Source organism: Rhinolophus ferrumequinum, chromosome 18 (assembly GCF_004115265.2).
Source record: "Rhinolophus ferrumequinum isolate MPI-CBG mRhiFer1 chromosome 18, mRhiFer1_v1.p, whole genome shotgun sequence".
NCBI classification, from domain to species: Eukaryota; Metazoa; Chordata; class Mammalia; order Chiroptera; family Rhinolophidae; genus Rhinolophus; species Rhinolophus ferrumequinum.
Window position 1 is genome coordinate 47,364,821 of NC_046301.1, and position 12,898 is coordinate 47,377,718.

At 42.0% G+C, this 12,898-nt stretch overlaps 2 protein-coding genes across 4 annotated transcripts in view; one reads left to right on the forward strand and one right to left on the reverse strand.

The window, feature by feature from the left end:
• The window catches only part of LOC117037930 (zinc finger protein 333), a 1,118,586-nt gene that overhangs the window by 961,214 nt on the left and 144,474 nt on the right, over positions 1-12,898 (reverse strand). The gene's annotated exons all lie outside the window — the stretch shown is intronic.
• LOC117037929 (adhesion G protein-coupled receptor E2-like) overlaps positions 1-12,898 on the forward strand; it is a 42,854-nt gene that overhangs the window by 10,160 nt on the left and 19,796 nt on the right. For 2 of the 3 annotated variants that reach the window (XM_033134465.1, XM_033134467.1), the window contains exons 4-8: positions 218-373; positions 11,685-11,831; positions 12,041-12,087; positions 12,214-12,291; positions 12,712-12,889. In XM_033134465.1, the coding sequence (XP_032990356.1) occupies positions 218-373; positions 11,685-11,831; positions 12,041-12,087; positions 12,214-12,291; positions 12,712-12,889 (606 nt within the window). The remainder of the gene's footprint in view (positions 1-217; positions 374-11,684; positions 11,832-12,040; positions 12,088-12,213; positions 12,292-12,711; positions 12,890-12,898) is intronic. The other variant, XM_033134466.1, reaches the window with a different exon arrangement.

Here is a 12,898-nt window from a genome sequence, read left to right on the forward strand (position 1 = left end):
GGATTTATTATAGTATTCTCCCCCTTTTAAAAATTGCTTCACTCTCAGTGGTTGCATATTTATGTGTTCCTTGCATTTTCTGCTTTTCCATTTTCCTCCTGTTATCACAGTATTTTGTTTAGAAAGAAAATGCAAAGGATAAAATCATTTCAATCTCGTTGTTACCAATCCTAACCAGAATTTTGGCCATTCCTAGCAGTTCCCAATTGTATTCCAGATATCAACGAGTGTGGCCCACCTTTTTACGTGTCTTGCGGAAACTTTGCGGATTGTCACAATGTGGAGGGAAGTCATTACTGTGAGTGCACCTCTGGGTACAAGCTCCTTTCAGGAGGCACCAAATTCAAAAGTGAAAAGGAGAATACTTGTCAAGGTAAGTAGTGTTCCATGTCACATGTTCCCTTCATCTGTCTCTCCATGACACTCCTTATGCTCAACCTCATCCTGTAAACTTTGAGGACTGCCTTGGAACTTTTGTTACTAGGTCTGAGAGCCCAGGAGAGAGCTCTCTAAGGTCTATTAGGTGTCCATTCTCCCCATTTCCTGTACCTGTTCAGACTTACAACTCCATGTTTGAATACATTTAGAAGGTTCTTTACTGAAACATGGTATGCAATAGTTAAAGATTGAAAACAAATAACATTCATTAATGGGGAATAGTTTAACATATTATGGTACAGCCATACAATAATAAGCTTTAGAGCTTTTTCATGACTTATTTTTTCCTTTTGGTGGACAGTTCTATAAGTTTTAACACATGTCCAGACTTGGGTTACCACCACCATAATCAGGGTCCAGAACAATTAGTTCCATTATCCCAAAATGTTCCCTCATCCTGTCCCTTTATAGTCACACTTACTTCTACCCCCGGCAACCCTTAACCTGTTTTCTTTTGCCTATAGTATTGTCTTTTGAGAAGATCATATAAAAAAATAAAATAATGCAATGTGTTGGAGTCCCATGTCTCCCACTAAGTGTAATGGTTTTGAGGTTCATCCATGTTGTTCTATGTATCAATAGCTCTTTCCTTTTTATTGCTATGTAATATTTCATTGTATGTAATATTCACATTTTGTTTAACCATTCACCTTTTGAAGGACATTTGGGTTGCTTCTCATTTTGGGTGATTATGAATAGAGCTAAAAGAGCTCTAAACTTGATAAACTAAATTAGAATGCTTTCCAAGTTCTGTTTTAATAGAAAAACATGCTGCAGGATGGTTCCTATAGTATGCCAATAGCTTTTCTTCTGCCTTATCTTCGCTGTTATTCATCTCAAGCATTTTTTCAGCAATATATTTAAATCTTAAAACTTTTCAAATCCCTTTTAGTAGTAGTTTCTAAATTTTTATTAAATTTATAGGGATGACATTGGTTAGTAAAATTATTTGTATGTTCACCATCCAGATTCAGTTCTTCCATCACCATATATTTGATCCCTTTTTCCCGCTTCTACTACCCCCCTTCCACCTTACCATTTGGTAACCACTAAACTTTTGTCTGTGTCTATGATTTCTTTGTTTGTTTGTCTTGTTCATTTGTTGCTTTCAGTTTTATATCCCACGTATAAGTGAAGTCATATGGTTTTCAACTTTTCCTGTCTGACTTATTTTGCTTAGCATGATAATCTCAAGATTTATCCATGTTGTTGCAAATGGCAGTGTTACATCTTTTCTTATGGCTGAGTAATATTCCATTGTGCATATATACCACATCTTCTTTAATCCAATCATCTATTGAAGGACACTGTGGTTGTTTCATGTCTTGGCCACTGTAAATAATGCTGTAACGAACATCAGGGTACATATGAGGTGTGACAATTAAGTTAGCAAACTCGTTGCAATGATGTTGTTAACTTTTTGATATCACAGGGATTGTTCATTATGAATTTATACCAACTGGACAACAGTTAACCAAGTTTACTATTTGGAATGCTGAAAAGGCTGGGTGAAAAAGTTAGACGACCTGAACTTTTCACTAGTTCATGGCTCGAGCATCATGACAAAGCACCAGCTCACACAGCAGTGTCTGTGAGGGAGTTTTTAGCCAGCAAACAAATAACTGTGTTGGAACACCCTCCCTACTCACCTGATCTGGCCCCCAATGACTTCTTTCTTTACCCAAAGATAAAGGAAATATTGAAAGGAAGACATTTTGATGACATTCAGGACATCAGGGTAATACGATGACAGCTCTGATGGCCATTCCAGAAAAAAGAGTTCCAAAGTTGCTTTGAAGGGTGGACTAGGCGCTGGTGTCGGTGCATAGCTTCCCAAGGGGAGTACTTCAAAGGTGACTGTAGTGATATTCAACAATGAGGTATGTAGCAATTGTTCTAGGATGAGTTCGTGAACGTAATTGTCAGGACTTGTAGATCTTTACAGATAAATGTTTTCAGATTTTTGGAGTAGCTACCCCAGAGGATTTTGGGTTCATATGGTAATTCTCTTCTTAAATTTTAAAGAAACTCCATACTGTTTTTCATAGCAGCTGTAACAATTTACATCCTCACCAACAGTGTATAAAGGTTCCTTTTTCTCCATAGCTTCTCCAACATTTGTTATTATTTCTCTTGTTGATAATAGCCATTCTAACAGGAGTGAGGTAGTATTTCACTGTGGTTTTGATTTTGTGAAACTTTTTAGTTTGATACAGTTCCATTTGTTTATTTTTTGCTTTTTCTTCCCTTGCCTTTGAGGTCAAATTTTTAAAATCCCCTCTGAACCCAAGGCCCATAAAATTAGTACATATACTTTCTTCTATGCAATTATTGTTCCAGGTCTTTTGTTTAGGTCTTTGGTGCATTTTGAGTTAGCTTTGGTATGTGGTGACTGACAGATAGCAGTCTAGTTTCATTCTTTTGCATGTGGCTTTCCAATTTTCCAGCACCATTTATTGAAGAGGCTTTTTTTTCTCCATTGTATTTTTTGGCTACTTTATTGAAAGTTATCTGCCCATACGAGTATATATGTGTGTTTGTTTCTGGATTCTCAATTCTTTTCCATTGGTCTGTGTGCCCTTTTTTCTGCCAATACCATGTTGTTTTGATTATTTTCACTTTGTAGTATAAACTGAAGTCAGGGAGTGTGATACCTCCAGCTTTGTTCTTTTCTCTTAGGATTATTGGCTATTTGGGGTCTTTTGCTGTTACATATAAATCTGATGATTTTTTGGTTCTATTTCTTTAAACAATACCTTTGGGATTTTGATGGGTATTGCATTTAATTATACATTGCTTTAGTTAATATGGTCATTTTAAGAAAGTATCTCAATATAATAAAGGCCATATACAAATATGACAAACTCTCAGCTGATATCATACTCACTTGTGAAAAACTGAAAGCTTTTCCTCTAAGATCAAGAACTAGACAACAATGTCTTCTCTCACCACTATTATTCAACATAGTACTTGATAAAAGTCATCCAAATTGGAAATGAAAAAGTAAAATCATCACTTTTTGCAGATGACATGATTCTTTATAAGAAACACTAAAGACTCCATCAAAAATATTAGAAACAATAAACAAATACAGTAAAGTTGCAGGATACAAAATCAATGTACACATATCCATTGTGTTCCTACATACTAACAATGAAACTTTGGAATATGAAATGAAAAAATATCCTTTTGCCACTGCAACAAAAAGAATAAAATACCTAGGAATAAACTTAACAAAGGATGTGAAAACTGAAAGGATGCTTAACAAAGGATGCTAAAAACTGAAAATTATAAGATATTATTAAAAAGAAATTGAAGTTTAAAAAAAACTGAATATTAAGTTGTTTATATTATAAAATAAAGTACAATACACTCTTTTATTAAAATATAGTTGACATACAATATTAGTTTCAGGTGTACAACATAGTGTTTCTATATTTATATACCTTACAATGTGATCACCACCATAAATCTAGTCTCCATACAAAGTTATGATATTATGGATTATATCCTTTGTTCTGTACATCCCCATAACTACTTTATTTTGTAACTAGAACTTATTCCCCTTCAACTTTTTCGCCCATCTCCCTCACCCTCCCTTCTGACAACCATCAGATTGTTCTCTGTATCTATGAGTCTGTTTCTGTTTTATTTGTTTGTTTTATTTTTTTAGATTCTACATATAAGTGAAATCATACAGTATTTGTCTTTCTCTGTCTGACTTATTTCACTTAGCATAATACTTTCTGGGTCCATCCATGTTGTTTGAAATGGTAAGATTTCATTCTTTATTTTGCTGAATAATATTCCATTGTATCATACAATATATTTTTAAGAAAAGCTTAACAGACATATTAATTAATGACTTTTCAATGCATTAATCATTTTTTACTACCCATTTTTTATTATTTACATAGTTGTTTGAATGTTTTAAAGTATTTGAAATAACTAAGAGACAAGGGGTGTTTAGTATTCACAAAGAGAAAAGTAAAATATTAAATCTTTCAACATTAAAAAATGTGACATCAATATATTTGCTCTGAAATTATTTCACTTTAAAACATCAATCTTGGGAGCATTATGCTGTTTATAAGCTATTCACCATCCCTAAATGAGAAAAACCTCTGATCCTAAGTTGAGAGGGGCTCCTCCCACTCCACTGCCTAGATTAAGCAAAAAAAGTTGTAGTAAATAGTGTCCAAGCTCCACCAGAGTTTCTAAGTTAGCAAAAGACAATCAAATTTGTCTCCTAATTAGAAAAGAGGGAAAGATAAGTTTGGAGCCAAATAAATTTGAAGACACGCACACTTACTCAACACTGTGACCACAATCGCATGGCTTCCTCATTTCTTACTCACAGACTTCTCTGAGAAGGAACTTCCCCTGGGTGGAGACAAAGCAGAGATACCTAATATATCCTGAGGTCAAAATAAGTTCCCTCAGTGAACTTATGAGTGTGGCATTTAGAACAGACCTACCACCCACCCCTTAGGATGTGGGCAATACTGGGGCTGCCGTGGAGAGTAGAGCTGTGGCAGCAGCCACAGAAACTCAAGGAAAAGCATTAGCCAGTGGGTTTGTGGGCTTGGTGAGCTGGATAATCACAGCTTCAAGTTACCCATCAGCCTTTTGCAGCAACACTAAGGGCTGGACCAACACCATTTGGCTGGAAGCAATTCCAAGATTCCTGAATGGATCACTGTATTTGTTTCCGAATGTTGATATAACAAATTACCACAAATTTAGTAGTTGAATACAATGCAAACATATTCTCTTATAGTTTTGGAGGTCAGAAGTTTTAATGTTTTTTTTTTTATTTTCAATTACAATTGACATACAATATTATGTTAGTTTCCGATATACAACATACTAATTAGACATTTATATAACTTACAGCATGATCCCCTGCTAAGACTAGTATCCATCTGACATGATACATAGTTATTACAGTATTATTGACTATATTCCCTATATTATACTTTATATCTCCATGCCTATTTTGCAACTATCCATTTGTACTTCTTAATCCCTTCCCCTTTTCCACTCATCTCCCCAACACTTCTCCCATCTGGCAAACATCAAAATGTTCTCTGTATCTATGAGTTTGTTTCTGTCTTCTTTCTTTATTTTGTTTTTTAGATTCCACATATAAGTGAAACCATATGGTATTTGTCTTCCTCTGTCTAACTTATTTCACTTAGCATAATGCCCTCTAGGTCCATCCATGCATTGTAAATGGTAAGATTTCATTCCTTTTTATGGCTGAGTAATATTCTATTGCATATATATATATATATATATATATATATATATATATATACCACTTCTTCTTTATCCATTCATCTAGTGATAGGCACTTAGGTTGCTTCCATATCTTGCCTACTGTAAATAATGCCACAGTAAATCTGTGGGTACATATGTCTTTTTAAATTAGTGTTTTGGGTTTCTTCGGACAATACCCAGAAGTGGAATTACTGGATTCTTCTTTGTCTCTTCTTATAGCCTTTATTTTAAAGTTCATTTTGTCTGGTATAAGTATTGTTATCCAGCTTTATTTTTTTGCTCTTTTCCATTTTCACAAAATATGTTTTTTTATCCCTGTATTTTCATTGTGTGTATGTGTGTGTGTGTGTCTTTTTATCTGAAATGAGTCTGTTGTAAGCAGCATATGTAGGAACCTTTTCTTATTCATTCAGCCACCCTATGTCTTTTGATTGGAGCATTTAGTTCATTTACATTTAAAGAAATTCTTGACTCATATGTAGTTATTGCCATTTTATTATTCATATTTTTTTCTTTCTGTTCCTCAAGAGGTCCCTTTAACATTTCTTGTAATACTGGTTTGGTGGTGATGAACTTCTTTAGCCTTTTCTTGTGTAGTAAGCTCTTTATCTCTCCTTCAATTTTAATGATAGCTTTGCTGGGTAGTGTTCTTGGTTGTAGGTCCTTGCTATTCCTCACTTTGAATATTTCATGCCAATCCCTCTGGCCTGCTTAGAAATCAGCTGACAATGTTATGGGAGCTTCCCTGGTAGGTAACTAACTGATTTTCTATTGCTGCTTTTAAGATTCTTTCTTTGTCCTTACCCTTTGGCATTTTAATTATGATGTGTCTTGGTGTGGGCCTCTTTAGGTTCATCTTGGTTGGGACTCAGGGAAGTTTTCCATCATTATTTCTTCAAATAAGTTTTCAATTCCTTCTCTCTCTCTCTCTCTCTCTCCCCTCCTTCCAGTATCCCTATGATGTGAATGTTGGTATGCTTGATGTTGTCCCAGAGGCTTTTAAAGTATCCTTATTTTTTTTATTCTTTTTTCTTTTTGCTGTTCTGATGGTATGTTTTCTGCTATCTTATTTTCCAAATTCCTAATTTGATCCTCCGTTTCATCTAATGTACTGTTGATTCCCTCTAATGTATTTTTTTTAAATTTCAGTTATTGTAGTCATCATTTCTCACTGGTTCTTTTTTTTTATGCTTTCTATCTCTATTTTTATATTTCCTATCTCTTTGTTAAAGTTCTCACTGAGATTACTGAGCATCCTTATAACCGGTGTTTTGAACTCTGCATCTAGTGAATTGCTTGTCTCCATTTTGTCTAGTTAGTTTTCTAGAATTTTGAATTTTGTTCTTTTCTTACATTTAAAACATGTTTCTATGTCTCCTCATTTTGGCTGCCTTCCTGTGTTTGTTTCTATGTATTAGGTAGAACTGCTACATCTCCTGGTTTTGGTAAAGTGGCCGTATGTAGTAGGTGTCCTATAGGGCCCAGTGGCACAGTCTCCCTGTTCACCTGAGCCAGATGCTCCAGATGTGTCCCTTGTGTGGGTTGTGTGTGCTTTCCTGTGGCAGCTAAGACTTGATTGCTGTTGGCATTTCGATGGGAGGGATTGACCCTGAGGCTGATTGGTTGTGAGGACTGGACCTGACTACAGTGAAGAAGCTGTTGGGCAGGGGCTGACTCTACTGAACACGGTTCACATTAGTGGGGCTCTGGTGCCTGCTCAGTCTGTCCTTCGTGTATGTCATTTGTGGAGATGGTTGGGTGATGCTCTGGTGTGGTCTGAAGCTGGTCACAGGGTGTGTTGGTTCTGGGGCCTCTTGGGAGAAGTTTTGGTGCAGGTCAAGTTCAATCACTTCCTGCATCCTGCTTGGGCCCACTTGGTCTGAGCTACAAAGTGATCTTCAGATGGTTGCCACTTGTGTTGGGCTTGGAGGCAACTGGAAGAGGCTAAACTGTGACCTGAGACTGCTGCTACTAGTGCCGGGTTATGGGCTTCTTAAGAAGAGATACAAGTTATGCTGAGGTCAGCTGCTGCTTGTTTGGGGTTTGTGAAACTTTGTCTATAGCATGAGCCAAGACAAGAAATTTGCATGGGAAAGCCACTGGAAGTGGCTTGGTTGGGTCCAAGAGATGGATGCAGGTGGGGTCTCAGAGAGTCACCATGTCAGGGTGAAGGTTGTTAGCCTGGTTGATGGAGAGTCAGATATGACTATCACCTGTGCATGTTTCTTGGGTTGGGGTAGGGCTCAACAATGGAACAGGCTTCTGTCAGCACTTCTGTCTGGGAGAAAGCTGCTTCTCCAGCCAGACAAATCAGTTCCTCCCCATCTGTCCCTGGCACCTTTCAATCTGCTGCCCCAGTGCTGGAGCTCAGAGCAAGTGAGTCTTTCCATCATTAAGTCCATGCATGGGCCCTTTAAGAAGAGCAACCCTCCATCTCACTCTCAGCCACACTCTCCACTGGTATTCACAGCCAAAAGTTATGGGGACTTCTCTTCCTGGCACTGAGACCCTGGCTTTGGAACCCTGGTGTGGAGCTGGGACTCCTCACTCCTCAGGGGGAACCTCTGCAGCTGAGATATCCCTCCTGAATTTTAACCACCACATGTGGTTATGGGACCAGTCTTTTTCACATCTCCACCCTTCCAGTCTCGTCATGGCTTCTTTGATATAGCCTTCTGTCATGCAGGGCGGACTGCAGGGTCTCTGCTCCCGCTCCCCACATAAGAACGCAGGACATGGCTAGGCCAAAAAGGAACACCCATGGAGCCATAAGTAGGGGAGTAATTTCTCTATACTCTCGCTGGCGGCTGGGTTGGAGAAACAGGAAACAGGAGCCACACAATTCTCAACCCTCACTGTGCCGCTTGCAGGCTCAGCCACCATCTTCTTGCTAGCCCCCATTTGCTGCTAGCGTAGCCACGGCAGTTATATTAGTGCCCAATCGCTCACTGGTCACAGCTGATGGCCAACTAGCCACAGCTGATGGCCATTTGATCACAGTCGATGGCCATTTACTACCTGAGCCAGCACCTTTCTATGTGAGGCCGAGAGCCTGGAAACTGCTTTTTGGGGCTCTGTCCCCACACTCCACCCCTACAGGGTCTTGCCTCACAATCTACACGACAAGCATCTTCTGCAAGGGGCCCTGTGCGAGGAGCCTGGAGGTGAATGCTATTTCCTGGACACAGCCAAGCTCTGGTCACAGCCAGTGTTTCTCAGGGCACCACCAGTCCTTCTGGGCACAGCCAGACTTCCTGGACTTCTTAGGGTACCACCAGTCTCCCCGGGCACAGCCAGGGTTTCTCAGGGCACCACCAGTACTTCTGGGCACAGCCAGACTTCCTGGACTTCTTAGGGTACCACCAGTCTCCCCGGACACAGCCAGGGCTTCTCAGGGCACCACTAGTACTTCTGGGCACAGCCAGACTTCCTGGACTTCTTAGGGTACCACTAGTCTCCCCGGGCACACGAGGGCCTCTCAGGGCACTGCCACTCTCTCTGGGCACAGCCAGACTTCCTGGACTCAGCCAGGGCTCTCAGGGCAATGCCACTCTCTCTGGGCACAGCCAGACCTCCTGGACTCAGCCAGGGCTTCTCAGGGCATTGCCACTCTCTCTGGGCTCCGCCAGACTTCCTGGACACAGCCAGGGCTCTCAGGGCACTGCCACTCTCTCTGGGCTCAGCCAGACTTCCTGGACTCAGCCAGGGCTCTCAGGGCACTGCCATTCTCTCTGGACACAGCCAGACTTCCTGGACTCAGCCAGGGCTCTCAGGGCACTGCCACTCTCTCTGGGCACAGCCAGACTTCCTGGGCTCAGCCAGGGCTCTCAGGGCACTGCCACTCTGTCTGGGCACAGCCAGACCCCCTGGACACAGCCAGGGTTCTCAGGGCATTGCCACTCTCCCCAGGCCTCTCAGGGTACCGTGCTGGAACAACAGCGGCTCACAGTCAAGGTGCTTACATATTCTCAATGGTGGCCGGTCAAGACACAAAAGCAAACATCCGCCAGTTCCACTACATGGTGGTATGTTCCCAAACAGTCAAGTGGTCCATTAAATTAGAGATGGAAGGCAATTCCCTTTCATAGTCCATAGTCATTTGCCAGGGCTGTCCTGGGGGTGAGGGATGACCTTGACCTCACCCTCAGCTCCCACAGAGGACTCAGCAAGCCATTCCTCCTGGGACTACAAGTCCTGCATCCGGGCTGCCTCAGCAAGCACTTCCCAGCTCAAAGGGCTGCCACAACCTTCGCTTTCTCCGGCCTCTGCTTGTTGGGGAACCGTCAACATCTTCCCACCCCTCCGCAGGGGTCCAGTTCTCAGGCAGTTGTTCCTCCTGGTCTTCCTGAGACTGAGTGTTCATACACACAAACTGCTCCACCACCCTTCGGAGGGCTTTGACCGGTACCATACCCTGCTCGCTGTGCCATTTGTCATGCAGGAGACCCTGCTCGCTGCGCCATTTGTCGTGCGGGGCGTCCGGCGGGGTCTCTGGTCCCGCTCCCCACATAAGAACGCAGGACCTGGTGAGGCCAAAAAGGAACACCCATGGAGCCATAAGTAGGGGAGTCACACCACTATACTCTCGCTGGCGGCTGGGTTGGAGAAACAGGAACCAGGAGCCACACAATTCTCAACCCTCACTGCGCCGCTTGCAGGCTCAGCCACCATCTCCTTGCTAGCCCCCATTTGCTGCTAGCGTAGCCACGGCAGTTATATTACTGCCCAATGGCTCACTGGTTACAGCTGACGGCCAACCAGCCACAGCTGATGGCCATTTGATCACAGTCGACGGCCATTTACTACCTGAGCCAGCACCTTTCTATGTGAGGCCGAGAGCCTGGAAACTGCTTTTTGGGGCTCTGTCCCCACACCTTCATTATAGGATTTCTGTTCAGCTAGACTTCAGGTGATTCTCAATGATGACTGTTCTGTAGTTTAGTTGTAATTTTGATATGGTCTTGGGAGGAGGCAAGCATAGCGTTTACCTCCTCTGCCATCTTGACTGGAAAACAGAGGTCAGAAGTTTTCAATGGTTCCTTCTAGAGGCTCTAGTGGAGAAACTGTTTCCTCATCTTTTCTAGCTTAGAGGCTGCCTGCATTCCTTGGTTCTGGGCTCCTTTATCCCTTTTCAAAGCCAAAAGCATATTTATCTATCACCTCTTCTCTTCTCACCTCCTCCCTCCCTCTTAAAAGGACACTTATGATTACACCAGGTGTACACAGATTATCCAGGATAATCCCTAGTCTCAATATCCTAAATCACAAAGTTCAAAATTTCTTTTGAACAAAAGGTAACATATTCATACATTCCAGACATTAGAATTTGGACATATTTGAAAAGGCCATTATTCTTTCTACTACACTCACCATCCACCAAGCAGCTCTGACCTGAGATCACACACACACACACACACAAACAAACACACTTACATAATTCTTGTCTCGCCCACCTTTCTGGAATGTAGAGGCCAGCAAACTCCTTCTATGAAGGTAGGTCCAGGTAGTAAATGTCTTAGGCTTTGGGGACAACAAGGTCCCTGTCAGAACTATTCATCTCTGCCATTATAGTGTGAAAGCAGTTATAGACAACACATAAATAAATTGGCATGGCTGCATTCCAATAAAACCTTATCTATGGATACTGAAAGTTAAATTTTATATAAATTTCATATGTCACAAAAGATGGCTCTTCTTTGATATTTTTGGCCATTTAAAAATATAAAAATCATTTTTAGCTCATGGACTGTACAGAAACAGGCAGCAGGTGAGTTTGGCCTGAGGACCATAGTTTGCCAACCCTTGCCCTGAGTGCCATCATTAGATGACATCTATTTCAGCTATGATGGACTCCTTGATGCCTAACAATGATGGTGGAGAGTAGTAAGATTGGGGTTGGTGATTAGAAGGGTGGCCTTAGCTTGGCTGGGATAGGGGACCCACCCTCTTTTTTATGTCTCCAGATGTGGATGAGTGCAGCTCGGGGCGACACCAATGCCACAACTCCACCTACTGCGTCAAAGTGAGAGAAAGCTACAGATGCTACTGTCCCCATGACTGGGTGACCAGATCTATGCATCTGAATAGTCTAAACACCACCATCTGTAAAGGTACATGGTCTTGACACATACAAATGCATGCACACATTAGCACCCATATGTGTACACACATATACATGTATGCAAACCACATTGGCACATATATGCATGCATGCACATTCACAAGAGGCAAGTACACACATGAATGCACACATATGCATACACTCACAAGCATGTACATACACACATGCTAACGGCTGTCCTGCCTCTTTTCCCCGCAGAGATCCCTTTCTCCTCATGGACACCACCTTCTGGAGTTAACAGTCAGGTAGGTGAAGAGTCAGCGGAAAACCAGGAAATAGACAGACCCTTGCCAACACTATCTTGTGTCTTCACCCTCTCCCCAAGCTCCCCTTCAGGATCTCTGACCTACCCTCATGTTCCCTCTCCCCAGAGCCTCTCCCACTTCTTTGACAAAGTCCAGAAGTTATCTCGAGACTTCAGTCCAGCCAAGGCCGAGAATGCCATCCAGGTAAAGTCAGAACCAAGACAATGGCAGGATATGGGAATCCCATAGAGACCTGGGTCCCTTTGGTAGTCGTGCAGCCAAGCTCCCACGTAGTAGACACTGCAACTGGCCTCTCACCCATGGTGGAGAGAAGGCTGGAGCACTCTGGTATCTAGAAGCACTTTTAAAGACACTCAGGTGCATTAATTTATGGTTCTTTCCCTATTGTTGGTTCGGGACTTTGGGTTTATGTCATCCTTTGAAATTCTTGACCCAGGTTGACCTCTGAGTGGCTGAGATCTAAGCAGCAAGGGTCATCTGAGGAATTGAATTCAGTGCCATTGTTATTTTCCAAATAAACAGTTCTCTGGGGCTAAATAATCAGGGTCTTCATGCAGCCCCTTTGGTCTGTTGCCCACTGACTCTGTGTCCCCATTTCCTCAGGATCTTGTGCAGGAGGTGGATGAGCTTTTGGAGACCCCTGGTGACCTGGAGAGCCTGCCCCGCTCAGAGCAGCATTGTGTGGCCACCAACCTGCTCTTTGGCCTGGAGGGTGTTCTGAGAGGGCTGAGCCAGGTCTTGCCCAATGGGCTGTTGACTCTGCATGCTCCTGCAGGCACAGGTAAGTACC